We start from the raw sequence: 24,920 nt of genomic DNA, 5'->3' as shown, positions 1-24,920 counted from the left end.
AAAATTAGTTCATTATTTTTACGTCTCTCTTTCGCTCTGTGTACGAGTCAAGCTGTCAATACCTATAAAGTTATCGGTACTTAATAGAACGAGAGCCTAGCGAGGCATATCAGGATGACAGCAAAAAAAGCCAGAACAGACACGTGGTTGTCGGACTATATCTCCCAGAAATCCCAGCGACAATCTCCAAGCTTCAGGCAGATTTTTGCCGCGCGCCGCTATTTCCCTTTGCAGGGAATGGCTGATCTAGAACGTCCGAGATGAGTAATGTCGTAAGGAGACGGGCGGGGTTTGGTGGCGTCATGAAGGGATGTCGAAGTTGGGGGACGGGGGGGTGGAGCCCGGTGACATCGGCAGGAGATTGGTGAATTTGGTCGAGGAGGGAGGAGCTGGGTGAGATCACAGGGGTGGGGGCGGAGCTGTGTGGCGTCAACGGAAGTAGGTGGAGGCGGGTGAGGTCAGCGCGGAGCGGCGGTGGGATCCCGGGAGAGCGGAGAAATGAACCCGGAATAGTAAGTAAAACTCAGCTCGGGGCGCGTGCTGGGATCAGGACCAAAGTTTAAGGGGGTGCATATTACCAACACTTCATAACGAGATGGGGGCGGCGGTGCCTGTGATTGGGAGTCTAGGGACAGGGAAGTGTGCCACAGTGGGAGCCTGGGGAAGGGATGTGTGTGTCCCGCGGTTGGAACCCGGGGGGGGGGGGGGGCGGGGTGGAGTGGTAGTAGAATAAGTGAGTGTCCCACGGTGGGAGCCTGGGGACGGGGAAGAGGAGGTTTGGGGGGAGCCCGTGGCCGGGGGAAAAGGCGGAGACTTGAGTGTGCATGTGATTCTCTTGCAATATGCTTCTTAAGTGTTCTGACCTCAGCAGTTAGGCGGCCTTCACAATCCTCGTTTTCCTAGCAGTAGCCTGGAGCTTTTTTTCAAGTAGTAAATTCTCACACACACACCCTTTCCCGAAATGATTGAAGATGAAATTGCTCACTTTCTTTCCGCCTCTAAACTTAATGCTCTTCTGATCCGATTCGCACCCACACCCATCGACTCAGCACTATCTTTCCTACTATCACCCCTTCCGTCTGTCACATCTTCAGGTTATCCATTTCCAGGATGACTGTCCCGGATGTCTTCAAACATGCTGTAATTACACCTCTCCTCAAAAAAGCTGTCACTAGATCCGACCTACCTGCCTCCCTTTTTTGTCTAATCTGCTGGAATGCTGTCCAGCTGTTACCTTCATTTTTTGTCAACCCTAACGGTTCTTGACCCACTCTAATCAGACTTTTGACCTACACTCCACAGAAACTGCCCTTTCCAAAGCATCTAATGACTTGTCCTGGGCCAGATCCAAAGGTTTCTGTTCTTTATCCTTCTCGAGCTATCCGCTGCTTTTGACTCTATAGACAGGGCTAGGTAAAACGCGGATCTTAACTGCATGCCCTTAAAAATCTGCTCACCTTGGAGGTGAGCGGGATCCATGAGGTCTGCGGGAGCTAAAATGAGGATTTCTGCGGACCCCACGCCATGTGCTTTAGCTCCGTGGTGCCTCCAGGTAGAAGCCACAACAAGAAGAATCCAACAGAAAACCAAAGAGAAATACTGCAGAGACAATGTACTTGATGCCAAGTCTTTTATTTCAAACAATAAACCTTGTTTTAATGTGATCCACCTTTGTAATAAAGGAACAAGGACCCAACACAGTCTCTGTTTCGATTAACGCATTTTCCTCAGGGGTCCAAATATTTCCCTTATGGGCTACAAAAACGTGCCTGTGAACAGAAACTCGTATTGGAACGTGAATACTTTGGAGCGCTGCGTTTCAGTTGGAAGCTTCGGTTCACTGGCAAGTTTAAATACCTACATAATGTATATGCGCATGAGTCGAGTCTCTTTAATTTGAAAGGAAACTGCAATGAGAGGGCATAAGATGAAGTTAAGAGGCGATAGGCTCCGGACTAATCTATGGAAATACTTTTTTTTACAGAAAGGGTGTTAGATGCATGGAACAGTCTCCCAGAAGAGGTGGTGAAGACAGAGAATGTGTGAATTCAAAAGGGCCTGGGATAGGCACGCGTGATCTCTCGGAGAGAGAAAGAGATAATGGTTAGATTGGATGGGCCAATTTGCCTTTTATCTGCCATCATGTTTCTATGTTTCTAAGTACATCGTCTCTGCAGTATTTCTCTTTGGTTTTCTGTTGCCTCCAAGTAGAAGGCATTTGGGATACTGGGGTACAGGAAAGCTGGGTACAACAAAAGGGAGAACTAGGGTGAGACTCCAGTATTCAGTACCAGCAATCCCAGCCACCAATAGAAAAGAAGCCAGCAAAAGTTAGAAGTTAAAAAGAGAATCTAACGGACCCTACAGAACTAAAAGCTCATGGCCTTAAAAAGCGGCTGTGGCATGGGGCTCTGCAATGATCCTTGTTTTTTTAACTCTGGTGGACCTCATGGATCCTGCTGGAGAAGGGTATGAGGATATATAAGGTTCTTGGGAGTTAACATGAGGATCCCTGCGGACTCCATGCCACGGCCACTTTCTTTTTAAGACTGTGTAGTAGAGATCCATGTAGAGTCTGCGGGATCCTTGTTTTACCCAGTCCTGTTCCTGTAAGTCTGAAGGCTGAACTTTAGAAAAAGATACTCAACCCGACTTTTAAGACTATCAATACAAATTGCAACAACTTCAGCAGTCAAAATCAAGGTGAGCAGATTTTTAAGGGCGTGTGGTTAAGATCCACGTTTTACTCGGTCCCTCTCTAGAGAATGACATGGAGATAAATTTTCCCCGTCCCTGTGGGATCGTTCTATCCCCATACTGTCCCAGTGAGCTCTGTTCCTGCCCCATTCCTGCAAGCTTTGTCCTCTTCTGCACAAGCCTCAAACACTTTAAAATCATAAGTGTTCAAGGCTTGGGTGGTTAAGGCAGAGCTTGCAGGAATGGGACAGAGACAGAACTCGCGAGGATATGCTCTACAGTGTAGAGCAGTGTTTCTCAACTTCTTCAAGCCAAATACCCCCTAAATCTAACAAATATCAACTGAGTATCCCTGCCCAAGCTCTGTCTCAGACCTGCCCCCATAATAATAGTACTAATTGTAATGCAATTTCTTCCATTCATTTTTCATATAGGGATTGGGATTTGTGTACCACCTTTTTGTAGTTTTACAACCACAAAAAGTGGTTTGCATACAGGTACTTCAAACATTTTCCTGGCAGATTTTGGTGGGCTTACAATCTATCTAATGTACCTGGGGCAGTGGAGGATTAAGTGGCTTGCCCAGGGTCACAGGGAGCAGCACGGGTTTAAACTTACTACCTCAGGGTGCTGAGGCTGTAGCGCTAACCACTGCGCCACACTCTCTTCCACACAATATAATCTTATTAACAATACATAATGGTTACCACAAAATTAAACTACACAAAGCACACTGTATACAAAGAAAATGTTAATTATCATTTATATTCTGTTTTTTCCAAAGAGGTCAAGGCAGATGACTCTAAAATATGCAATGTCACCTCAGTAACAGCTACAGAAAAATAGACAAATATAATGCAAAATATAGACAGGAGAAATAAATTCTCAAAACGGACACATTTTGATCACTAAATTGAAAATAAAATCATTTTCCCTACCTTTGTTGGCTGGTGATTTTATTTTTCTAAATCATCTTGTTCCAGTCTCTGGTTGCACTTTTGTCTGTGCTCTTCTGTGTTTTCAGGTCCTTCTTATCCATTGCCTGTTTTTCTTTCTTTTCTTTTTGCCCTACATCCACTTTGGCATTAACTTAATAGCATTCAACTTTTTGCCATTTTTCTGCTTTCTTCTCAAAATCTACTTTTCCATGTATTGTCTTCCCTTCCTATCTCTCTCCTCTTCCATGATCTGGCATCTCTCTCTCCTTCCCTCCCCCTTTCTTTGGGCTGACATCTCTCGCCAGCCCTCCCTTCCCTCCCCCCCCAGTGGTCTGACATCTCCTTCCCTCCCTCACCCCAGTGGTTTGATATCTTTCTCCTTCCTTTCCCCCTCCCCATTCCTACAGTCTGGCATCTCTCCTCTAATTCCCTTCCATTCCCTGGTCTGGCATCTCTCCTCTCCCCAGGCAAGCAGGAGGCAGGAAAGGAGGAGAGAAAAGCAGAAAAGAGAACAGGAGAGGGAAAGAAGGAGCAAGCAAAGGCAGGAGAGAGCAACGGGCATCGGCTAAAGGTAGCTCCGCCCACCCCCCGACATAGCGGTGAAGGAAGCGATCAGAGACAAGAAGACTTTGTTTAAGGAATGGAAAAGGTCAAAAACGGATGAAAACTGGAAAAAGCACAAACAACACCAAATCAGGTGCCATAAGGCGGTAAGAGGGGCCAAAAGACACTACAAGGAAAAAATAGCCAAGGAAGCAAAAAACTTCAAGCCGTTCTTTCAATATATTAAGGGGAAATGACTCGCGGTGGGGCTGTTGGATGACCATGGAATAAAGGGAGTGCTAAAGGAGGACAAAGCCATTGCCAACAAACTGAACACATTTTTTGCGTCTATATTTACCGAAGAGGATATACATAACATACCGGAAGCCGACAGACTATATGCAGGAAACGAAGACAGGAAACTGACAGGGTTGACGGTCAGTCTAGAAGAAATATGCAGGCAGATTGATAGGCTTAAAAACGATAAATCCCCGGGACCAGATGGCATCCATCTGAGGGTAATCAAGGAACTGAAAGGGGCTATAGCTGAACTACTTCAACTAAAAGCCAATCTGTCGATCAAATCGGGAAGGATTCCAGAAGACTGGAAAGTGGCGAATGTTATGTCGATCTTCAAGAAAGGTTTGAGGGGAGATCCGGGAAACTACAGGCCTCGATACCAGGAAAGATGGTAGAGGCGCTAATAAAGGACCGCATCATTGATTACCTTGACGGACACAATCTGATGAAGACCAGCCAGCACAGCTTCAGCAAAGGAACATCTTGCTTGACGAACTTGCTGCACTTCTTCGAGGGAGTAAACAGGCAGATAGACAACGGTGACCTGGTCGACATCATATATCTGGATTTTCAGAAGGCGTTCGACAAGGTTCCACATGAACGACTACTTAGAAAATTGCAAGCCATGAAATTGAGGGTGAAATACGTGGATTAAAAACTGGCTGGCGGATAGGAAACAGAGAGTGGGGTGTAAATGGACAATACTTGGACTGGAAAAGCGTCATGAGTGGAGTGCTGCAGGGTTCGATGCTTGGACCCATGCTCTTCAACGTATTTATAAACGACCTGGAAATTGGTACAACAAGTGAAGTGATTAAATTTGCAGACGATATGAAGTTATTCAGAGTAGTGAAGATGCAAGAGGATTGCGAAGACCTGCAACAGGACATAAACACGCTCGAGAATTGGGCTGCGACATGGCAAATGAGGTTTAACGTGGATAAGTCTAAGGTGATGCATGTTGGTAACAAAAACCTTATACATGAATACAGGATGTCCAGTGTAGTACTTGGAGAGACCCCCCCAGGAAAGACTTGGGAGTACTGGTCGACAAGTCAATAAAGCCGTCCGCGCAATATGCAGCGGCGGTGAAAAGGGTGAACAGAATGCTAGGAATAATTAAGAAGGGGATCATGAAAAAATCGGAGAAGGTTATCATGCCACTGTACTGAGCCATGCTACGCCCTCACCGGGAATACTGCGTTCAGCACTGGTCGCCGTACATGAAGAAGGACACAGTACTACTCGAAAGGGTCCAGAGAAGAGCGACTAAAATGGTTAAGGGGCTAGAGGAGTTGCTGTACAGTGAGAGATTAGAGAAACTGGGCCTCTTCTCCCTTGAAAAGAGGAGACTGAGAGGGGACATGATCGAAACATTCAAGATAATGAAGGGAATAGACTTAGTAGATAAAGACCGGTTGTTCACCTTCTCCAAGGTAGAGAGAACAAGAGAGCACTTTCTAAAGTTAAAAGGGGATAGATTCCGTACAAACATAAGGAAGTTCTTCACCCAGAGAGTAGTAGAAAACTGGAACGCTCTTCCGGAGGCTGTTATATGGGAAAACACCCTCCAGGGTTTCAAGAAAGGGAAGTCATGTTTGACAAATTTACTACAATTCTTTGACAAGGTGAACAAACCAATGTATAGGGGAGATCCAGTGGACATAATTTACTTGGACTTCCAGAAGGCATTTGACAAGGTCCCGCACGCTAGGCTCATGAGTAAATTACAAAGTCATGGAATAGGAGGAGAAGTGCACAGATGGATCAGCAAATGGTTAGAAAACAGATTGCAGAGGGTGAGCATAAATGGGAAATTTTCGGATTGGGTGAAAGTGACTAGCGGCGTGCCTCAGAGCTCGGTTCTTGGGCATATCTTGTTCAATATTTTTATAAATGACCTGGAAGAGGAAACAACATGCAATATAATCAAGTTTGCAGATAATACAAAATTATGTCGGGCGGTTGGCGCTCAAAGAGACTGGGAGGATCTTCAGAAGGATCTCAACCAGCTGTAAACGTGGGCGAAAAAGTGGCAGATGAATTTTAACTTAGACAAATGCAAGGTGATGCATCTGGGAAGGAAAAACAAAGAACATGAATATAGGATGATGGGGGTGACATTAACCAAATGCGAACAAGAAAAGGATCTGGGGATAATGATTGATAGAACCCTAAAACCTTCGGCTCAATGTGCGGCGGTGGCGAAAAAAGCAAACAGGATGTTGGGCATGATTAAGAAGGGGATCACGATTAGATCGGAAGAAGTTATAATGCCACTTTATAGAGCAATGGTCAGACCACACTTAGAATACTGCATCCAACACTGGTCTCCATACCTTAAGAAGGATATAACTCTGTTGGAGAGGGTGCAGAGGAGAGTCACGAAATTAGTCAAAGGATTGGGGAATTTGAGCAACAAAGAACGCCTCGAGAAACTGGGACTGTTCACCCTCGAAAAGAGAAGACTGCGAGGGGATATGATAGAGACTTTTAAAATATTAAAAGGATTTGACAAAATAGACCAGGAAACAGCATTACTAACATTTTCAGATGTGACACGGACAAGAGGTCATAGCCTGAAATTGAGCGGCAGCAGGTTCAGGACTAACGTCGGAAAGTTCTGTTTCGTACAACGAGTGGTGGGCACTTGGAATGCTCTCCCGGAGGAGGTTGTGATGGAGACTACTGTTCTGGGTTTCAAACGCAAGTTGGATGCATACCTTCTTGCTAATCATATTGAGGGATACGGGAAATCTGGGTCTCCATAAAGGAGTACTTAATGGGCCTCCACGTGTGCGGATCGCCGGACTAGATGGACCTAGGTCTGATCCGGAGAAGGCATTTCTTATGTTCTTATGTAAGACAAACTTAGACAAGTTCCTGCTGAATCAGAACCTACGCAGGTAAGGCTATTCTCAGTTAGGGCACTGGTCTTTGACCTAAGGGCCGCCGCATGAGCAGACTGCTGGGCACGATGGACCACTGGTCTGACCCAGCAGTGGCAATTCTTATGTTCTTCCCCTTCCAGTGGTCTGACATCTCTCTATCCCTCCTTCCAGCACCCTTCTTCGGATCTGATATCTCTCCCTTGAGTCATCTATCTCACCTCTCCACTGGTATAACATTTCTTACCAACTCTCTCCGACCATGTGCACATCTTCCCTTTTTCTACAGTTCCCCTTTCCTCCCCCTCCATCCATGTGCATTTCCTCTTTTCTTCCTCTCCATCCCATATGCAGCATATCCCCTCTCCTCCATCCATGTCCAGCATTTCTACTCTCTCCCTTCCCACCTACCCAACCTTACCAATTCTCCATCTCCCCACCTCCCTCAGTCCAACATCACCCCTCTCTCCCCCCCAAGCAGGTCCAGCATTTCAAGTTTCAAGTTTTATTTAAATTTGATAATTCGCTTATTACCATCTAAGCGAGTAACATTAAAAGAAAAAATATAAAACATACAACATTAAAATATATATTGTACTACATTAAAAGGGGGTATTCGACAGACTGACATTACGGACTGACTAAGATACATTAGGAAAGAACAAAAGGAAATAAAAGTTACAAAGTGATGTTTCCCAGAGGGAAGAGAAAGAGTATCAGGAGGGGGGGAAAAACATTTGGATTAGTGTTCGATAAATGAAAAGAACTGTTTTTGGATGTTGAAAGTTAAGAAATAATGAATAAAAGAGGTATTTTAGAGATTAAAATGGGTTTTAAAAAGAAAAGTTTTTAGATTGGTTTTGAATAAATTAAGGTCTTTAATTTCTCTAATATATAAGGGAAGAGTATTCCAAGTAAGCGGGGCCATGACTGAAAAGATGTCATGACGTCTAGTCCCTATGATTTTTAGAGAAGGGACCATTAGCAGCCCTTGTGTGTCCGACCGCAGGGAACGATTCGAAGTGTATGGAACTAAAAGCCGATCTATGAATTGTGGTTCATTGGTAGTTAATGTTTTAAATACTAATAGTGCTATTTTATATGTTATTCGTTGATTAATGGGCAGCCAGTGTGATTCTATTAAAAAAGGTGTTACATGATCATATTTCTTTCCATTATGAATTATTTTAATTGCAATATTTTGGATAATTTGTAGGCGTTTTTTTTCCTTTTGGGTGATATTTAACAGAAGTGAATTACAATAGTCTAGTTTGGATATAACGAGGGAGTGTATTAAGATATTTAAAGATTGCGGTTCTAAGTACTTAGACATTGAACGAATTAGACGTAGACGATAAAAACAGCATTTAACTAAGTTGCTGACGTGTTCTTGGTAAGAGAATTTGTCGTCGATAATTACTCCTAATAACTTGAGTGAAGTAACTAATTCAATGGTTGTTTTGTCTATTAAAAAAGGAGTAGATAATATTAGTCCCTGTTTTGCTGGGAAGAGTAGAGCCTTAGTCTTAGATATATTTAAAGCTAATTTGTTTTGTGTGAGCCAGTTTTTGATTTTTTCTAATTTTTGATTGATTTGAATTATTTCATTAGGGTTTTCGGGGTTGAATGGATGTATTAGTTGTATATCGTCAGCGTAGGCATACGTGGTGAAACCTATAGATTGACTGAGACTAAGTAATGGTGAGAGAAAGATATTAAACAACAGAGGGGACAGAATTGAGCCCTGAGGGATTCCGTAATTGTGTGAAAAAGGTTTGGAGTTTGCATTGTTGAAATGTACCGTCGAAGATCGATCCGATAGAAAAGAGGTGAACCACTGTAGTGCCAAATCGCTAACGCCTATAGATAGAAGCCTGTCTAAAAGAAGAGAGTGGTCAATGGTATCGAATGCTGCCGAGAGGTCAAGGGAGAAAAGAATAACTGAGTTGTGATGATCGAGATTATAGATAATATTGGTAGTGAGACCAATTAATGAATATTCAGTACTGTGATTTTTCCTAAAACCGGTTTGATTGGGGTGCAATACGTTTGTGGATTCAACAAAATCCGATAGCTGGTTAAATATCACCCTCTCAGTGATTTTTGCTAAAAAAGGAATATTTGCAATGGGGCGGTAATTCGAAGGGTCTTCAAGACTGGTTTTATGATCCTTGATTATGGGAAGTATTGTAGCAGTTTTCCAGGATTTGGGTATTGTCCCGGAATTGAGACTTTTTTTTATAAAAAAATATATAAAAGGACCGAAGCAAGAAAAGTATTTCTTTAAAATTACGGGAGGAATAATCTCAGAAGAAGAATTTTTTAAATTTATTTTTTGGATGATTAGTTTAATTTCTGGTAATGTTGGAATATTGAAATTGGAACATTTAGCACAGGGGAGTTTATAGTCATTAGTGGTTTCAGGGGGATTGATAACTGGGTTAGGAGTGAATTTCTTTCGTATGTTTTTAATTTTATTGCAGAAGGTATCTCCTCTAACCTTCTTCCTACTTCCTCCCTTCCACAGCCTGATCTGGAATCCACACATGGATTCCTGGAGCCAGCATCTCTTTCCCCTGTACCCCCCCTGCCAGCATCTCTCTCACTCCTGTCCCCCACCAGCCAGTGTCTCTCGTCCCTGTCTCCCCCACCAGCCAGCATCTCTCGCTCCTGTCCCCCCCACCAGCCAGCATCTCTCTCGCCCCTGTCCCCCCCACCAGTCAGCATCTCTCTCGCCCCTGTCCCCCTCACCAGCCAGCATCTCTCTCGCCTCTGTCCCCCTCACCAGCCAGCATCTCTCTCGCCCCTGTCCCCCTCACCAGCCAGCATCTCTCTCGCCCCTGTCCCCCTCACCAACCAGCATCTCTCTCGCTCCTGTCCCCCCCCACCAGCCAGCATCTCTCTCGCCCCTTTCCCCCCACCAGCCAGCATCTCTCTCGCCCCTGTCCCCTTCACCAGCCAGCATCTCTCTCGCCCCTGTCCCCCCCACCAGCCAGCATCTCTCTCGCCCCTGTCCCCCTCACCAGCCAGCATCTCTCTCGCCCCTGTTCCCCTCACCAGCCAGCATCTCTCTCGCCTCTGTCCCCCTCACCAGCCAGCATCTCTCTCGCCCCTGTCCCCCTCACCAGCCAGCATCTCTCTCGCCCCTGTCCCCCTCACCAGCCAGCATCTCTCTCGCCCCTGTCCCCCTCACCAGCCAGCATCTCTCTCGCCCCTGTCCCCCTCACCAGCCAGCATCTCTCTCGCCCCTGTCCCCCTCACCAGCCAGCATCTCTCTCGCTCCTGTCCCCCCCACCAGCCAGCATCTCTCTCGCCCCTTTCCCCCCACCAGCCAGCATCTCTCTCGCCCCTGTCCCCTTCACCAGCCAGCATCTCTCTCGCCCCTGTCCCCCCCACCAGCCAGCATCTCTCTCGCCCCTGTCCCCCTCACCAGCCAGCATCTCTCTCGCCCCTGTCCCCCTCACCAGCCAGCATCTCTCTCGCCCCTGTCCCCCTCACCAGCCAGCATCTCTCTCGCCCCTGTCCCCCTCACCAGCCAGCATCTCTCTCGCCCCTGTCCCCCTCACCAGCCAGCATCTCTCTCGCCCCTGCCCCCCTCACCAGCCAGCATCTCTCTCGCTCCTGTCCCCCCACCAGCCAGCATCTCTCTCGCCCCTTTCCCCCCCACCAGCCAGCATCTCTCTCACCCCTGTCTCCCCCACCAGCCAGCATCTCTCTCGCCCCCGTCCCCCTCACCAGCCAGCATCTCTCTCGCCCCTGTCCCCCCACCAGCCAGCATCTCTCACCTCTGTCCTCCCCCCCCCCACCAGCCAGCACCTCTCTCGCCCCTGCCCACCCCCCACTAGCCAGCATCTCTCTCTCCCCCCTGTTAGAGCAGCCAGCAGAGAACTAGGGAAGCCAGGGCTCATATCCCACTGATGTTGCTTGAGATCTTGGACAAGTCACTTAACCCTCCAGTGCCTCAGATACAACTTAAAAATTATAAACCCTTCAGGGTTACTTAATGTAACTTGACTTTAGCCATTAATGAGAAAGATATGATCTAAATCCAATACCAGGTATAGTGTGAACTTAAATAACACAAAACACTGCAAATGTCACTCAAGACCTACAGAGCAGTTCCAACATACTATAATAGCAGTAACTTCCACAAGTCACAGAAGCACCTACCTAGGAAAAGACAGTACCAAAAACACTGTAGTGACCACTAATACATCAATAAACATATTGGAAAACTAAACAAACCAGATTAAAACAGATCAATCATACTACAATCAATGCTTTCAAACATGCAGAACATAGATCTTCACCCAGTTTAGAATAAGTAACCAAATATAAAAATAAGCAAGACCCAAGTGCAACAACAGAGAAAGACTGACATATTCTAACCACTACATTACAAATTAGCAAATGCAAATATAACAAAAAATGGAAAATGATACCATTTTATTGGACTAAATGTATTTTTCAATTAGCTTTCAGAGGCCAAAACCTCCTTCCTCAGGTCAGAACAGTATACTGAGGAAGGATGCTTTGGTCTCTAAAGTTAGTCAAAAAGGTATTAAGATTAATCCAATAAAAAGAATACATTATTTCCACTTTCTAATATTTTAAATTATTGTTTATTAATACAGTTACCACACTACTTTATCTTAAATTAAAAATATTATTTTTTCTACCTTTGTGATCTGGCTATTTACTTTTTTCAGTTGTGTTGATACCAGATTCTGGTTTCCAGCACCTCCCCTTTCACTTCCCCCCTTCCATCATCTCTCTCCTCTCTGTTTCTCTCCACCACCCCACATACATCTGCCCCCTCTCTCTCCAGTTCTATGTAGAATCTGTCTTTTCTCACTTCTATACACAATCTGCCCTCCTCTCCCCCCCTTCCATCCATATCTTCTCTTGTCTGTCTACTATCCAGTGTCGGCCACCTCTCTTGTCTCTTTCCCCCCTACTTCCATCCAATGTCTCCCCTTTCACTGCCCCTTCCATCATCTCCCTTCTTTTTCTCTTCTTCACAACATCTGCCATCTTTCTCTCCCTTCTTCCATCCAGGATCTGCTCTCTGTCCCCTCAATCACCTTCTATAAACCATTTGCCCCTTATTTCCCTTTCCATGAGCATCTCCTTGTGTCTCCTCCCCCCCCCATTTCCATACAGCATCAACCCCCTTTCTCCATCCAGTGTCTTCCTCTCTCTCACCACCTCCCCCTTTCATCAGATATCCCTCTGTCTCACCTGACACCTGGCTGCTGCTGCTTCTTGTGCTGTGCACCAACAGCAACACTTCCCCTCCTATCTCCTATGGCCACCCCAGCCACTTCTGCCATTTCTCTAAACGACCAGCAACAGTGCCAAAACAGCCTACCTCACTCTCCTGTGGGGCCGGTCACGCTCCTCCATTGTCCTCCTCTGGTTCTAGGTCATTGATAGCAGCTGATCTTATTGAGGCAGTGAACGTGGCTGGCGGGAGAGTGAGGCAGCCTGTTTTGGTGACTCTGCTAGTTTAGAGAAGCAGCAGAAGTGGGGAAGCGCTGCTCCTGCTGCAGTTTGAAATTGCTGTGAGGAGTCTTTAAAATAGGTGCGCAGCTTAGAGGGAACATGGCTTCCATTGCTTGTGTTGTTCCTGCTCTATAGTTTTGAGACTGAGTTGGGGGTGTGCTCTGGTACATGTGTGGCTATCGTCCTTTGCTCAAGCAAACTAGATAGAGGGGGAATCGAGAGACTGCGTTCTTAATGCGCATGGGCTCTGTTTGTCCTTGTGAAGCTGTTGTGCAGAAGTCCATACAGATCAGCTCCATGGCCATGGTCTTCCATCCTCCCCCCCCCTTCGTTCACATTCTCATTGCTTTATTTCTAGTGATTACCTCTTCAAGCTGCTGTTAATTGGTGACTCAGGTGTGGGGAAGTCCTGCCTCCTCCTGCGATTCGCTGTGAGTATTCCTTAGAGGCTGACTGAATTAAAGTTTTGGTTTTGGCACCAAAAGTGATCTAAAATCTAGGTCCAGGCATTTGCAGCAGAAACTGAAACTCCTTTCCCCCTCCCTCCCCTCCCTCCCCACACCACACACGATCACTCTCCACCTCACTCCCACCCTGTCGAAAGTGAGTCATATTGCCGTTACACCCTAGGCGGAAACCTGATTCCCTGGGATCCTGACCACCTTGTAATACTCTCCATGGGCCTATCTTAAACCCTGGTGGTCTAGAGGCCTCTTTGGGGCAGAAACAGAGCCCACTCATTTTTGTCCGCTACCACGATCTCCTGTGGCAGTCTTGACAGACATTTAAATTCATCAGCAGCAGCAGGCAAGAACGAGTAGGGCTCTAAAGAGGTTACTAGATCACCAGGGTTTATTAAGGTAGGTTGGTTGAGCAGCTCGGGGGGGGGGGGGGGTGCATTTCTGACAGGATGGCAAATCGATTTCAGCACTTTAGAAATAATAAATAGTAGTAGTAGTAGCTTTGGTTCTGGCTAAAACCAAGTGGTAAATTTTGGCTGTAGATTTGATTTAAGCTAGAACCAGAACCATTGATTTTGGTTAGCCTTTTCCTTCTATTACTGCCCCAAGATTTGTGATAGGAAAGCCCCTTCACAGTAAGGTGGTAAAAGATTAATCTTAGAATGTGATAACAGGAAAAACAGTGAAATGTCATGAAACTGCTCTTAGGAAATGCACCTGATCTCTTCTTGCTGAAGAATGTGTGTGAAGAAGAAATTGATTTGGTGAACAAGAAATAAGACTAGTAGCAGGAGGGATAAAGGCATGAAATAGGTACTGTGTAGAGAGAAGTCAGGGGATTTGTTAGAAAAAATTCCACTGGTTCTCTTTTCTTGACCTATAATAATGTCCTGTGCCTTTACACCCTTACCCATCCTGCAGGATGACACGTATACAGAGAGCTACATCAGTACAATTGGTGTGGACTTCAAAATCCGGACCATAGAACTGGATGGAAAGACGATCAAACTGCAAATAGTAAGTAGGGAGTGATTCCCTGGAGGGAAAGAGTTGGGAGAAGGGCTGCAGACTAATAACTATAGCTGGTATTTCTGTCTTCTAGTGGGACACCGCAGGGCAGGAGCGATTCCGTACTATCACTTCCAGTTACTACCGAGGCGCCCATGGCATCATTGTGGTATATGATGTGACTGACCAGGTAAGGCAGGCAGGGATCTCACTGATCACAAGTGAATTAGAAATTGGTCATTAGGTGATGTAAATTTTCTCCAAGCAGCAAGGCCCAAGAAAGAAGTGGGTTTAAGTACAGCTTCTCCTTGGTCTTCATAAGAACATAATAATAGTCTTATTGGGTCAGACCAATGGGTCCATCAAGCCCAGTAGCCTGTTCCTTGTCATCAACAGCAGATGAATCCATTGACTAGTGGGATTACAGCCACCAACCAGCAGGTGGAGATAGAGAGCAGTGAGTTGTCCTCAGGTATATCTTGGCTGCACAGCCTCCTGGCCAACCAGTATACTCTATCTCCAGCAGACTGATGCATGTGTTTCACACAGCTCCTAGATTCTACGGGTGTATTTTGAGCCAGGCTTGGCTGTTTGGAAAAAGGGGTATTCTGACACATGGTGCCCGGGTACAGAATAGTGTCTGGTTACAAGGGGATGCCTTATCTCTCCTCTGGCATTCTTCTTGACTTTGGACTATGTTCTTTGAGAAGGCTTCAGTTAGATGGGGAGTCATCTCTTGTCACGATAGGATGCTACTTTGCACTCATACTATTCGTGGAGGGGCACTGTAGATGTGAATTTCACAGCATGGTGCTCTTAGGCGAGGATTGCTCCTGCTCACATGTGCTGTTTAGCTTGTTTATTTCCCTCCCTATGTTTGGACTGCTTTTGTACATCCCACTAGTCTCTGGATTCATCGGCTGTTGATGACAAGGTAAAATTATGTCCTTACCTGATAATTTTCTTTCCTTTAGTCACAACAGATGATTATCCAAGGACAAACAGGCAGCATATTCCCACACATGGGTGACGTCAGCAACGGAGCCCCGCAGCGGACAGCCTCGAAAGCAAACTTGCTTGAAGATCTCGAACTTTCGAGTGCTGCATCGCGCATGCGCGCTTGCCTTCCTGCCCAAACTAGGGGGCGCATCTCCTGTGAGGATCCTCAGTTCAACGTTTTCCACCGAGCTGAGAAGACTTGTCGACTTAGTTCCCGTAGCGTTGTGCCTTCTCTTCACCGCGGCTGAGTAGTATTTATTTTCTGTTCGGTCGCTGTGTTTGTGATTGTTTCTACAACTAAAAAAAAAAAAAATAATAAAAGTTAATTTTCTCGTTGTATTTTTGCGTCAAGTTGGGAGATTGAGGCCTAGGCCTCTCCCCCTCGTTCTCGACACGGACTTTGTCCTTTCTATGTCCTGGCCTGTTACCGGGTTCAAAAGGTGTTATCAGTGCGGCAGGACTATTTCCATCACCGACCCCCCATAGCCGGTGTATGCTCTGCTTGGGAACGACCCATCGTCCAGAAGACTGTCTTCGCTGCCTCACTCTTCAACCTCGTGCCTTTAAGCGCCGCTGCGACAGGTTCTTCGAGCTTTTCCCTCGAATGGAGCCCAAAAAAGCGGTGGCCTCGGCCGAGGCATCTTCGAAACCTTCCACTTCGGGACAAGCCTCGAGTACGAAGCCCTCGACTTCACCTCCTCTGCAGGCCTCGGCCTCGAAGACCTCCGGATCCTCGGCCTCGAAGGCCTCTTCGGTGTCCTCGAAGCCTGGATTGGGGGGTAAGTCTCCTGCTTCCTTTTCAGGTACCATTCCTAAGAAGTCAACGGAGTCTAGTTCCTCGCAACCTGGGACTCCAGGTTCGGTTCCATCTTCTAAACCGTCCTCCAAACGTGTTTCCAAATCGAGGGAATACTCTCCTCCGAGGTCGCCCTCATTGGAACGCACGAGGCCTCCGGTGACTCCGAGTCCCTTGGTCTCTGTCCCCATGTTTGAGGACATGCTCAAGTCAATTTTGACGACGCAAATTTCCTCAATTGTGGCACAATTGGTCCCGACCTCGACCTTGTCTTCACAGGTCCAGCCTGAGCAGCAGTCTCTGCCTTGTCAGCGGTCACCTCGTCGCAGGTCTCGATCTCGAGTCTCTTCCTCGGACTCTTCGCCTGACCGAGCTTCTAAGCGGTCTTTGCCTCGATCGAAGCACCGCTCTAAGTCTTCGAAGGTCCTTTCCTCGAGGAGCTTGAGGCCTTCAGATTCTTCGAAGCACGTGCCTCGCTCGCAAAGTACTGTTGCCTCCTCTGTTTCATCGAGGCATTCTAGGTCGAGGACCCCACCTTCGAGACTTTTGCCTCGGGAGCTGTCTCCTCTAGCAAAACCTCGTACTCTGCGCACTTCTCCGTCTCGGAGTCTTAAGCGGAAACATTCCACCACTCCGCCTCTAACTGGTAGTGCAGCATCCTCCATTACATTGTGTCTCGGTTCGGAGCCAGTTTCCCAGTATTCGCGCGAGGCCTCCCCATCTTTTTCAGTGGCGCCTCGCTCTCGCTCTGCCTCTCCTCAGGAAGCCTCTACGTCGAAGTCTTCTTCCTTTGCGAAGTTTGTCTTCGACATGGGCCAGGCCCTTAACATCGACTTGCATTCAGATTCCAAGTACACACCTGAGTATTTGGCAGATATGGAGCTTTCCCATCCTCCCAAGGAAACTTTGCGTCTGCCCATGACACCTGTGCTGAAGCAGACTTTCCTGCGGAATATGGAAACTCCTTACTCTGTGACGGCGATCCCGTCTAAGTTGGAGTCTCGATATCGTACTGTGCCTTGCAAGGGGTTTGAGAAATCACAACTTTCTCACCAATCTTTGGTAGTGGAATCATCCCTGAAGAAAGCTCAACCTTCTAAAGTGTCTGCCACAGTTCCACCAGGGCGTGAAGATCGCACTATGGATAAATTTGGGCGAAGACTTTATCAAAATTCGATGATGACTAACCGAATTCTAAATTATAACTATGTCTTCACTTCTTATTTTAATTATTTTTTGAAGCAGTTGTCATCCTTTTGCCCAGACTGGCCCAGAGAACGCCTTGCTGAGTATAAACAAATTATTCAATCTCTCTCACAATTGCGTCTCTTCATGTTGCAGGCATCTTATGATGCATTTGAGCTTTCTTCTCGGGTATCGGCGTTCGCAGTGGCCATGCGACGTCTGGCCTGGCTCAGAATAGTGGACATGGATCCCAACTTACAAGATCGGTTAGCAAACCTACCGTGCCAGGGCTCTGAGCTTTTTGATGACTCGATTGAGGCGGCTACTAAACGGCTCTCTGAGCATGAACGCTCCTTCGCCTCTCTTATTCACCCTAAACCAAAACCTGCGACTAGGGCTTACAAGCCTCCGGCTCGTCGATACCCTATGAAGTCCACGCCAGCTTTCTCTAGGCCTCCACCTAGAAGGCCTCAACAACAGCGTCCTCAGAAGTCCCAGACGCCTGCTCCAACCAAACCCGCTCCGTCTTTTTGACGGTCCAGTGGTGAGCATTCCAACCTCCTTGCATCCAAACTCCTCCCTGCCCATCGGAGGCCGCATTTCCCTTTTTATATCTGTCTGGGAAACCATTACATCGGACCTCTGGGTCCTCAAGGTCATCCGCGAGGGATACTCTCTACGCCTGCTTCAGGTCCCTCCAGATCATCCTCCAGGAGAGTGTCTTTCCAGTCTCTCGCAACTCCCCCTTCTTCTTCAGGAGGCTCAGGCACTTCTTCGCCTTCGAGCTGTGGAGGAGATTCCTCCTTCCGAACACAATCTGGGGTTTTATTCCAAATACTTCCTGGTTCCCAAAAAGACGGAGGATTTGCGACCCATTCTGGATCTCCGTGCTCTCAACAAATTTCTAGTCAAAGAGAAGTTTTGCATGCTCTCTCTTCCAGTTTTGTATTCTCTCATGGATCAGGGAGATTGGATGTGCTCACTGGACCTCATAGAGGCTTATACTCACATTCCTGTCCATCCGAATTTTCGCAAGTATCTCCGGTTCAAGGTGGGGAACCTTCATCTTCAATACAGGGTTCTTCCGTTTGGCTTGGCGACCTCTCCCAGGGTCTTTACCAAGTGTCTAGTTGTGGTAGCTGCAGCCCTCCGTGCTCGAGGCCTTCAGGTTTTTCCTTACCTCGACGATTGGCTTATCAAAGCCCCTTCTCTTCCAGGGGTTACTCAAGCGACCCTTCAGACTATTTCTTTTCTTCAAAGTCTGGTGTTTCATATCAATTTTCCAAAATCGCAGTTGGTTCCCACTCAATCGATCCAATTCATTGGCGCCGTGTTGGACTCTGTTCACATGAGGGCTTTTCTTCCTCTCAATCGTCAAGAAACTCTTCTACGCCTTTGTCATCGCGTAGTTTCAATGTCGACTCTCACGGCTCGCCAAATGATGGTCCTTCTCAGGCATATGGCATCTACGGTGCATGTGACTCCCTTTGCAAGACTCCACCTTCGCATTCCTCAGTGGACCCTGGCGTCTCAGTGGCAACAGGCCCTGGATCCGCCTTCTCGTCATATAGCGGTGACGCCTTTATTAAAAAAGTCTCTCCGCTGGTGGATGCTCTCTTCCAATCTTTCCAGAGGTTTGCAGTTTCGCCATCTCCCTCATTAGAAAGTACTCACAACAGATTCGTCCGAATACGCATGGGGAGCCCACATAGATGGTCTCCGTACGCAAGGGTTGTGGACCGCCACAGATCGTCGATGTCACATCAATCTGTTGGAACTCAGAGCGATATTTCTTGCTCTCAAAGCTTTTCTTCACCTTCACGACCAAGTAGTCCTTGTTCGGACGGACAATCAAGTAGCGATGTATTATGTCAACAAACAGGGCGGGGCGGGCTCCCACTCCCTTTGTCAGGAAGCTCTGAGGTTGTGGCATTGGGCGATTTCTCACAACATCCTCCTTCGGGCTGTCTATATTCAGGGTCAACAGAATTGCCTTGCAGACAAATTGAGTCGTCTGCTTCTGCCTCACGAATGGACGCTCAACTCCCCTACACTTCGTCAAGTATTTGCTCGATGGGGAACTCCTCGGGTGGATCTATTTGCGTCACCCAACAACTTCAAACTACCTCTGTTTTGTTCCCGCATTTTCTCGCCCCTTCGTCTGGAGGCGGATGCTTTCCTTCTGGATTGGAGGGGTCAGTTTCTTTATGCATTCCCTCCATTCCCTCTAATTCTCAAAACTCTGGTCAAATTGAAGTCAGACCATGCCACGATGATTCTCATAGCACCCCGGTGGCCCCGTCAACCTTGGTTCTCTCTTCTTCTTCAACTCAGCATCAGGGAACCTCTTCTTCTACCAGTTTTTCCTTCTCTGCTCACTCAGAGTCAGGGGTCTTTACTTCATCCCAACCTGCAGTCTCTTCACTTGACGGCTTGGTTCCTTTCCACTTGACTGATCCTTCTCAATTCTCTCAGTCTGTTCAGGATGTCTTTCTGGCGTCCAGAAAGCCGTCCACTCGTCAATGTTATGGTCAAAAGTGGACCAGGTTCTCGACTTGGTGTTCCAATCATAGTCTTCAACCAAAATCTTCCCCTTTGACTTCAGTTCTGGATTATTTGCTTCATTTATCTCAGTCTGGTCTTCAATCCACCTCTATTAGAGTTCATCTTAGTGCCATTGCTGCTTTTCATCAACCTTTGGACGGGAAACCCCTCTCGGCACATCCCCTGGTTGCTCGTTTTATGAAAGGACTTTTTAATCTCCATCCACCGGTTAAACCGCCTCCTGTGGTTTGGGATCTTAATGTTGTTCTGGCTCAACTGATGAAACCTCCGTTTGAGCCTATTGATTCAGCTCATTTTAAATATCTTACTTGGAAAGTTGTTTTCTTGATTGCCCTCACTTCGGCTCGTCGAGTCAGTGAGTTGCAAGCTTTAGTCTCGGACCCGCCTTTCACGGTTTTTCACCATGATAAGGTGGTTCTACGTACACATCCAAAATTCTTACCTAAAGTAGTGTCTGATTTTCATATCAATCAATCTATTGTGCTACCAGTATTTTTTCCTAAGCCGCATTCTCACCCTGGTGAGGCGTCTCTACATACTTTAGATTGTAAGCGTGCGTTGGCGTTTTATCTTCAACGTACTCAACCTCACAGGACATCTCCTCAATTTTTCCTTTCTTTTGATCCAAATAGGTTGGGACGTCCTGTCTCGAAGCGTACCATCTCCAACTGGATGGCTGCTTGCATTTCTTTCTGCTATGCTCGGGCTGGTCTTCCTCTACAAGGTCGAGTGACGGGCCACAAAGTTAGAGCTATGGCGGCTTCTGTTGCTTTCCTCAGATCAACTCCTATTGAGGAAATTTGCAAAGCTGCCACTTGGTCTTCGGTTCACACTTTCACCTCTCATTACTGTCTGGATACTTTATCCAGGAGGGATGGCCATTTTGGCCAATCTGTTTTGCAAAATCTTTTTTCGTAAATTGCCAACTTCCCTCCTCCCTTTTTACTTAGCTTGGAGGTCACCCATGTGTGGGAATATGCTACCTGCTTGTCCTGGGATAAAGCACAGTTACTTACCGTAACAGGTGTTATCCAGGGACAGCAGGCAGATATTCCCACAACCCGCCCACCTCCCCTGGTTGGCTTCTTGGCTTGGTATCTGAACTGAGGATCCTCACAGGAGATGCGCCCCCTAGTTCGGGCGGGAAGGCACGCGCGCATGCGCAATGCAGCACTCGAAAGTTCGAGATCTTCAAGCAAGTTTGCTTTCGAGGCTGTCCGCTGCGGGGCTCCGTTGCTGACGTCACCCATGTGTGGGAATATCTGCCTGCTGTCCCTGGATAACACCTGTTACGGTAAGTAACTGTGCTATCCAGAGCCCCACCCTGTTACGGGGTTTGTCGCTCTCAGGCGCAGTTTGGGCATGTTTTTCAGCTGAATTTGCATTCTCGATTTTAAAGCATCAGTGATTCAGGTAGCACATGTGAGGGAGAGGAGTTTCATATCTCATATGGTTCATGTCTTTTATGTGCTTTATTTCAACTGCTCTGAAAAGACCTATACTAGTTGGCCAGGAGGCTGTGTATCAATGATATACCTGAGGACAACTCAGTGCTCTCTATCTCCACCTGCTGGTTGATGGATATAATCCCACTAGTCTCTGGATTCATTTGCTATGACTAAAGGAAAGAAAATTATCAGGTAAGTACATAATTTTACATACTACTGATCCAGGGCAAGCAGTGGCTTCCCCCATATCTTTCTTAATAACAGGTAGATCCTCTGCTCCTACCACTCTTTCTGAAATCATTGCTCATGTGTATTTAATTTCAGTATAGGCTACTGTTGGTTATTTTCCTTTTCAGCTCCAACTGTATCCAGATGTCCCCACAAATAAAAATTATTATTGCTTTCTGCAGAACAGGAACAGATCTTCCAGCTAGGCTTTTGTGATTTTATTAGTTTACTTCTAATCCCCTGCTCTGTCATTGCCTCTGTGATGTGTGACCCTGTGCATCACCTCTATCCCTTTATGCAGTATGGTGGCTTCTCAGAGGCCTCCAGCAAGTTGAGGGGTACTGTGTTAAAAATGCATCTCCTTTTTTCAGGAATCCTATAACAATGTGAGGCAATGGTTGCAGGAGATTGAACGCTATGCCAGCGAAAATGTCAACAAACTGCTTGTAGGAAACAAATGTGACCTGACCAACAAGAAAGTGGTGGACTACAGCACAGCCAAGGTGAACCCCCAACGAGGAGCATGGGCGAGATCCAGGACTGGGTAGTGCTAGGATCAGATAGCAAAAGGAAGTAATTCTGACCAAGATACATGAGTGCAGCTGAGGGTGTGTGGGAAATAGTAGGGGAAGCTGCAGGCAGGTTTGAGGTTTGGTGGGAAGTAGCCTCAGTACTGGAATACTAGAAGAAAGGGATTGGGATTTGATATACTGTTTGGACAAGGTGTATTAAGCAGTTTGCAGTCGGGTATGCAGGCATTTTCCCTACATGTCCCAATGGGCTCACAGTTTATCTAATGTGGAGCAGTGGAAGATTAAGGAGCAATGCGGGTTTTGAACCCACAGCCTCAGGGTGCAGAGGCTGTAGCTCTGACCACTATGCCACACTCTCCTCAGTCTGCCATGGGTGTATTGGCATCCTATGATGGGAGGCCTCAGTCCTGGCACAGAAATGATATAAGTCAGGAGTGAGGTGCATTGGTAAGAAAGTGGGGGAGGGGGCTCTTGTTGGAATATAATATACCTCTTTATATTTTCTGAGTAATATCCTTAACACTCTGCTCTGCAGGAGTTTGCAGACTCATTGCGGATCCCCTTCCTTGAGACCAGTGCCAAAACCACCACCAACGTGGAGCAGGCTTTTCTGACCATGGCTGCCGAGATCAAAAAGCGCATGGGTCCTGGGGCCTCAGCCACTGGGGAGCGTACCCAACTGATTGACAGCACACCGGTGAAAGCCTCTAGTGGGGGCTGCTGTTGAAAGGAGGCATTGGAGATTTGTCAGCGGCACCCACATCGGCTCTGGAAGGGGATGAGTATCTGGACCTTTGCTCTCAGTACCCAGTAGCAGGCTGCTGGCACCATTTCTAATGCAACTGGCCCCAGAATCTGGGCAGATGTTCTATCTTCTCCTCACATGCAGGCATCAACGAAACATCAGAATGTGAAGCTTATTTCTGGTGTCTCTTAACTGCACAGCCACTGGATTATCTGTGTATGCTTTTTATTCTAACCACTTTTTTTTTGTTTGTGGCTGTGGGTTGTTTGAGGTTGTACAACATTCCAGAAAATGATGAAGTTTTGATGGTGAAGGTGTTGAGAAGGAAGAGGTATATAGATTGTTTTCTCAAAATTCAGAGAGAAAAAAAAAAAATCATTCACTGGATTACTTTAGTGCCACTGTATCTTTGCTGAACTATGGTAGCTGCTTTGTGTCCCAGTGCCCCTTGATGCTGGTTCTCCTCCCATCTACTTGTTAAAAAAAAATTGTCTCTCTTTAGTGCTAAAATGTTGCTTTTACTTCCTGCACCCTCTGACTCTTCCAAAATTAGTTTCCCCTGTTAAGATCATTTTTTTTTCAATGATATATATAATTATCCCAGGACAAGCAGGCATGATATTCTCACATGTGGGTGACGTCATCTACGGAGCCCCGGCGCGGACAGCTTTTCAAGCAAACTTGCTAGAAGTTTCAAGTTTGCACACTGCACCACGCATGTGCGTGCCTTCTGCCCACTAGAGGGCGCATCCCACCTCGTGGTCCTCAGTTCAAATTTTTCCGCGGAGCAAGAAAGCCCTGTGGATCTGAGCTCCAGTGTTTTTGCCTTCTAGCTGCCGCGTTTAGTTTGTTTATTGATCGGATTAATCGCGGTGCTGCTTTATTTTTCGTCCGTTTTACAAAAAAAAAAAAAAAAAAAAAAAAATAATAATAATTGTTTTTCGTTGGGCTCCGGGGGCTCCCGGAAGCCTGAGCCGGGGAACGTCGGTCGTTCCCGGCCTTCTTCTTTTTCTCGTCGATGTCCCGTCCTGTTACGGGATTCAAGAAATGCAGCCGGTGTGAGAGACTACTCTCCATCACCGACCCTCACCGGTGGTGCATTGTCTGTCTTGGGCCCGAACATCCAACAGCCTCGTGCGATCGCTGTGCTACCTTCCAGAACAGGGCCCTCCGTCGCCGTAAGGCCAGAATGGCGGAATTGTTCGCCGTCGACGCGCCGCCCAAGGCCTCGACGTCGGCCTCGGCTTCGGCCCCGGCCTTGACCTCGGCCTCGGCGTCCTCGGGGGCCTCGGCGTCGCCTCGGCCCTCATCTTCGAAGCCGTCGTCATCGAAGCCAACTTCGGGTAAGTCCTCTGTTCCATCCCCTTCAGCAAAGAAGCCATCCTCGAGTCAGGCCAAAGCGGGTGGGTCGACCCCGACCCCGCATCGGACCTCGACTCCGCACACCCCGAGGGAATACTCGAGACCGAGGTCGCCCTCCAGGGAGTGTGCCCCGGACTCGGAACTCCCCACCTTCGTGGGGATTCCGGCCTTCCAGGATCTCCTTCGAGCCTTGATCTCATCGGAGCTGTCGGGAGCCCTGGAAGTGCTGCAGCGTGCTGCGGGCCCGGCGGCGTCGACCTCGGCCGGGGCGCCCCCGGCCTCGGAGGCCCCGGTCTCGGCTCCCTCGACCTCGGGAGCCCCGGCCTCGGCGACCTCGGTCTCGGGTATTGCGGCCCCGTCCACCTCGGCCTCGGCCCCGCCCCGGACCTCGACCTCGGGGGAGCCTCCTGAGCGCAGTGTCCGCCCAAAAGAAAAGTTCCGCAGAGTGCGCCGACTTTCCTCCTCGGCTTCGGGATCTTCCCCGGACGCCTCGCCCTCGAGGCGACCTCGGACGAGGCGCCGATCGAGGAAGCCTAAGCGACCCCGAGGCTCGCCTCGGCGCGATCGTTCCTCGTCGTTCGGGGGCGAGGCGCTGCAGGTGTCGGAGTTGCGCCTCGATAATCCGAGGCTCCTCCGCTCACCCCGGGGAAAGTCTTCCCGTGCCGCCTCGCCGAGGAAACGGGAGAGGACCCCACGGACCCCGGGATCCTCCCCCAGGG

General features: G+C 47.6%; 1 protein-coding gene across 1 annotated transcript; it reads left to right on the top strand.

Annotated features, from left to right (window-relative positions):
• Positions 1-388: 388 nt before the first annotated feature.
• Positions 389-23,242, top strand: RAB1B (RAB1B, member RAS oncogene family). The gene is made up of 6 exons (XM_033955579.1): positions 389-512; positions 13,230-13,302; positions 14,254-14,349; positions 14,435-14,530; positions 21,933-22,064; positions 22,630-23,242. The coding sequence occupies exons 1-6, from the start codon at positions 499-501 to the stop codon at positions 22,819-22,821; spliced, it is 603 nt and encodes a 200-aa protein (XP_033811470.1). The 5' UTR covers positions 389-498; the 3' UTR covers positions 22,822-23,242.
• The last annotated feature ends 1,678 nt before the right edge of the window (positions 23,243-24,920 follow it).

The sequence above is a fragment of the Geotrypetes seraphini genome, chromosome 8, assembly GCF_902459505.1.
Source record: "Geotrypetes seraphini chromosome 8, aGeoSer1.1, whole genome shotgun sequence".
In the NCBI taxonomy this organism is placed as follows: Eukaryota; Metazoa; Chordata; class Amphibia; order Gymnophiona; family Dermophiidae; genus Geotrypetes; species Geotrypetes seraphini.
This window is presented reverse-complemented; position numbering and strand designations above follow the sequence as displayed.